Raw genomic sequence first — 5437 nt, forward strand, 5'->3', positions numbered from 1 at the left:
GCGGCAGGAACACCGGCACCGGCAGCAGCGCGGCCCGCGGTGGTGGCACAGCAGCGGATGGGCATGGGGACGGCGCTGGCGGCGCGGCTGGGCCTGGGGCTCCTGCTCCTGGCCCTCCTTCTACCCACGCAGGTGAGAGACGGAGCGGCTCGGCGCTTCCCCGTGCCGCCGGCCCGTGTGTGTGGGACGGCAGAGCGGCCACGCCGGGACCTTCCCTCAGCCTCCCTCACCCGCCGCGGCGGTCGCCTCAGGAGCGGGGATGGGGCGGGGCGAGGGGGTTTCTCCTGAGGAGCCGTTGGGCGCGTGGCTGTGAGGGGTGCCGCCGCCATCTCGCCGCCCGGAGCCCGCTGTGGCGTCCCGCAGAACGACTCGTGGGTGGCGGGCGGCTTCCCCCCCCGCCTCCGCCTCGGGGCGGCGGCGGCGGGGTGAGAGAAACGAGCCCGGGCAGCCCCGGTTGGGGAGGGGCCGGTGGGCTCGGCCCCGCAGCCCTCCGGGCGGTGAGCGTCGGGCTCGGGCTCGTCCCCGCCGCCCGCCCGAGCCCGGCGCCCCGGGGTGGCGGCGGCGTGGGGTTACCCCGCTCACATAGAAAGGAAACAAAGTTGGGGAGTTCCTCGCGTTTCTTCCCGGGAGGTCCTGGAGAGGAAGGTGCGATATGAGCGGCGGAGGGGGCGGCCGTTCCCCTGCTGAAGAGAAGGGGAACAGTCCCGGCAAACCCGGCTGGGCTCCCAGCCTGGCAGCTGGAGGGCAGCGAGACCCTGGTACCAATGCTCCTCTGCCCCTCACCCCCCCTTCCCCCGGAGCGTGTGGGGCTTTGGGGCTTGGGGAGGTCTGGGGGGGGCCTGGAGCAAAGAGGCCGGTCTCTGGCTGTTGTGCTGGCCGAGCCTTGGTCTTGGCACAAAGGTAACGAGTGCGGTAGTGATTTGCCTTTCAGCCAAGCCAAGCGGGGCTCCCGGGTACCGACCGGATCGATGTCCTCCTCCAGAGACCAGCTTTTCCAAAGGGGTCAATAACACAATATCATAAAAATAAACAGAGAAGGGATTGCTGGAGATTGTTTTAAATATTCTTCCCACCACCCCTTTCCTTGTAAGGAAGGGCATCGTTCCTTCTCCCTCGCGTCCAGGGGAGTCTTGCCCTTGGCAGTGATGAGAGCAGGATCAGACCCTTTGGCTTACTGGTGTTTGTCACATGCTCGTTAAGAAGATCTGTCTGGGGTCCCATCTATCGTGACACTATGGAACTTGGCTCTAAGCCCTTCCTCTTCCACCCCCTCCAAAAAAAAAAAAATCCAGAAACCAGGCTTTGTGTTTAAGACTAAGAAAACTTTAAAAATATATAACCAAGTGTGAAACAGTGGTGGAGACTTTGTATGAAGACTGGAAAAAAAAAAAATAAATTCCAGGGCGGGTTGGGACTTGCCTTGTATTCAGCTTGTAGGTTATTAACTCTGCAATTCATTATTGATCACTTTCAGACTGGTTTCAACAGAAACTTCCACACAGCGATTTTTATCCTGTGGTCCTAAATTGCTTCCAGCACGTTGCTGGTTGCTAAAAACCCTGACTATGAGAAGCTTTACACCAACCTGATATTTTTTTTACATGCCTTTTTTTTTTTTTTTTTTTTTTTTTTTTGGAGAAAATGTTCATGCATTTTTTAAGTAAAATTAATATTGACTTCATGGCTTCAGCATTGAGACTCTAATTATTTTCTCTGCTAAAGAAAAATAATCTTCTCAGCAGCACTAGAAATATGAGAAAATAAGGACCCCTCTTATGGAAAGAACTATTTATTAAACTAACTGCTCTTCTTTAAAAAAAGACATTTGTTTTTACTTCAATTACCAGTGTCAGAGCTTACCAGAAGGCTCTGATATAATACAAGTTTGCTGCCACTGATCTGAAGCCAAGCTTGCTAAACTATGCTCATTTTGGGGGTGCAGATGTGGTTCTTGCCCTTGTTTTTCATCCTTGTGTATCACATGCTTTTTTCACTGGAAGAAAAGAACATGTTAGCTTAGCTTTGAAAGATTTCCTGTGCATGTGTTGGAAATAGCTTGATACTGAAGTTACACAGGGTGCGAATTCTTATGTTCTATCCATACAATACAGAGTTAGGGAGAAAAAAAATGTATTTTTTGATTTTGCTTTCTGTCAGCATTTTTTAAGTTTGCTAATATTCTATGGTCTTTCCACAGCAACTCCTATTTATATGCTCTAGCAAGCAGACCAGCTATGATTTAATCAGTATAGTTCCTTTGTGTTAAGTTCTGCAGTTCAGCACTACCACAGCAAGACAGGAGATGAGAGAGGCTGAAATACTAAGTCGGCTCACATAAGCCCCACCATTGCTTGAAAGGAATCTCCAAACCAGCCCCAGAAACAGTATCAATAGGTTCTTTACTGTAGTTTGTTCATACTTTTGTTTGTGGCTTAGTCTGCAAAGACAATGAATTCATGCAGTTGTCTGAAAGTGTTGTTTTTTTTTTTTTTTTAACCCTTTGTCTTTGCATAGCTTTACATTTGACTTTTTTTTGGTGTGAAGTTTTTGAAACCTACTTCTCTATTCTATCCTTTGTTTTAGTGCAGGGTTTTGATAAAGTGCTAGTTACATGACAACAGAAAAACATTTAGAAAAATGTTAGATCTATTTGTCTAACAAATCTCATGCATGCAATTCAAAGTGTCTTTGTCCTTAACTGCACAATAAGAGGCAGTTGTGTGTATCCTGAGTACTGTGACTCAGTGGTGCTACACATTGTTCATTACTACTAATTTGTCTTCTGATATTTTTTTTAAAGAAAAAATAACCACAAAACCTCCTTTTTGTTATTTTTCCTCCTGCCTCATTCTAGATCTACTGTGATCCCAATGGAACAAATCCAACACCTTCAAACAATTCTTCAGCAAGTTCCATTTCTCTGTCAACTGTCACAAATTCAGTGAACAATACCACCCCTCAGGGACATGGAAATTCCCTTCATTCAACCACAAGTCTTCTTTTCATTCTCTCAGTTTCTCTTCTGTATTTTTGCTGTTAAGAGACTCTGGCATGGAAATGGCTACCACTCCCCACCCAGTTTCCTGAACCATCTGAGATGTCTAGATCTCCAACCCAGCATGAAAATAAATCAGTCCAAATTCTACATAAAACCAGCTTGGTTCCACTCCATACTCAAATTAGTACCAGTCTGACCTAGAGAAGCACTCAGTATTCTGACTTTCCAAAGCTGACCAGTGTGAAAAGACCTACTTCAGCAGGGAGCGAAACGATGAGCTCTTTCACCAAATGAGTTGGAATTTGAAAAACAAGATGGAAGCAAAATGAGACAGTATTGGCAACCCCTGATTTAAAGCTGAGAAGAAATGCAGTGTCTTATAATAAGGATGGATGATAATGCTCCACCAAAAAGGCTAGAGGGTTTATCTACTACTTAAAATAAGGACTTGAAGAGATCTTATTTTCCATTTAAATTCATTAAACTCAACAGGCTCAGAACCACTAGAAAACACAGAAAAGCTTTGAGTGGTCTGTTTCTCGCACAACATATATGGTTATAACCTTTGGGTAGTAAGATATATGCAAAAGAAAATATCAGTAAAAAAGGTTTCTTCTAGATTTTGTTTGTATGAAATTGTTAAAAGGCTAAAATAGAATACCAAATTTTTGTAGGAATCCTCTTATTTAACTTCTGAGTCCTAACCAAATGGCTAGCCAGGCAGGACTAGTTTTGAAATAGCTAAAACCCACCAGTTTTCATAAGAGTTGAATTATTTACAGTGGGAATTTGACATTTTATTTAAATTGTTTGTATATTAAACCATATGTGCCAGAGGTGTGGAAACATTGGGAAAAGTACCAGGAGCTTTTTGCAAATGAAGTTCAGACAAAAAAAAAAAAGGCAAGGGGTAAATGTCTCCTCTTTCCCCTATTTCTCCTCCCATGTTCTACAAGTTGTATAAGTTCTTTTTGCTCCTGGAACTTTCCTTAATTATGAAGGACTTATGGAATCTTTAGAGTAATGTTCTAGTGCTGCTTTTTTTTTTTTTTTTTTGGCACAAGGTGAATAACTTGTTTTTTTTTTTTTCTTTTGAAGAGTTTTAATTGTCATAGTTTACTTTAAACATGGGCTAATATTTGCAGTAGGGAGGAGGAGTGGAGAGAGGAGAGCAAAACGCCAAAAATAAGAAATTGAATGATCAGGTGTTTGGAATATGAAGACTGGAGTCTTAATTTAATCACTGAATTTAAAAGTTACCTTTGTAAATACTACTTTTTAAAAATTTTCTCAGTCAAAATTGCTACACTTGCACAGATTGTTTCTGTATCACCCAACACTTTATATACTATTATCTGGTACTTGATCAAAGCAAGCTTTGTTGAGGATGTTCGACTACCTTGATGATAATACCTTGTCAGGAAAAAAAAAATGTTGGTATGACCACATGTGAGTATACATGATCATATCACTGTGTATAGATATTTATCTCAGTATAAGATCATGTCAAACATGAGTGGCGCTCTAATTTTTTTTAAATACACATCTGTCTCTCAGTTACATTACCATCAATCCAGAGTATCATATATTAATAGCAAACTAACACAAATTCATGTCAGTGAGTGTACATGGACATTTCCTTATGCTTATCATTTGTATCCAGTAAAATGTTAATGATTGTATTTTTGTGTTTGTGTAATTATGCTTTGATTTATTAGCTACTGATTTTCATTGGGAAAAACTGTAAATAAAACAGTGGACAGGCAATGCATTCTAGATGCACTTCCAGACACTTCTACAAAAACTTGTAACTTGCCTGCATAAAGTGAATGAACTGTTAAGCAAGACTGTATATGTGATTAAAAATCTCAAGGTCTAGAAATGCTGAAGTGTAATTAGTTTTATTTCTCTGTAAGGTTTAGTGACACCGGGAGTCTGGATCCCACTCTGAAATCAGTGGGTGAGACTTGATCTCTAGTAACTATAATAAGTTTTCCATACTTATTACAGCTTCTTCCTTTTCAAAGTATTATTATGCTTTCATTTTAGACAAACAGTGCTTAAACAGAGTTTTCTTTTGTTTCTTACTGTGGCAATGAATTATTTTCCTTACAATGGCTCGAGCTGTTTTACAGCTTCTGGTTATAAAGTATGTGAATTAACTGCTTGAGGTTTCTGACTCCCACAGACTCCATTAATATAATAAGAATATCCTAATAATTCAAGTTTCACCATCCTTTATGAAGGACAGAGGCTGGAAGAGGTAGGAGTTTGTGCAATATTTTGCTGAAAAGCAAAAATTAACTGGATGAGAATTAAAAAACAAATAGTTGCAGTTCATGATGTTCCAAAGTTGTGTCTGTTGTTTTTCAGGTGTCCTCTTTCCTAATACCCCTTAAAGGCCTAACAATATTCTGAGTGATTCTCTTTACTCCCTAG

General features: G+C 42.4%; 1 protein-coding gene across 1 annotated transcript; it reads left to right on the forward strand.

The window, feature by feature from the left end:
• On the forward strand, positions 1 to 3040 carry CD24 (CD24 molecule; the record flags this gene model as incomplete). Its single annotated transcript, XM_082480498.1, has 2 exons — positions 1 to 132; positions 2855 to 3040. The coding sequence occupies exons 1-2, from the start codon at positions 58 to 60 to the stop codon at positions 3038 to 3040; spliced, it is 261 nt and encodes an 86-aa protein (XP_082336624.1). The 5' UTR covers positions 1 to 57.
• Positions 3041 to 5437: the final 2397 nt, after the last annotated feature.

This window comes from Vanellus vanellus (genome assembly GCF_965231255.1).
Source record: "Vanellus vanellus genome assembly, chromosome: 3".
Lineage (NCBI taxonomy): Eukaryota > Metazoa > Chordata > Aves > Charadriiformes > Charadriidae > Vanellus > Vanellus vanellus.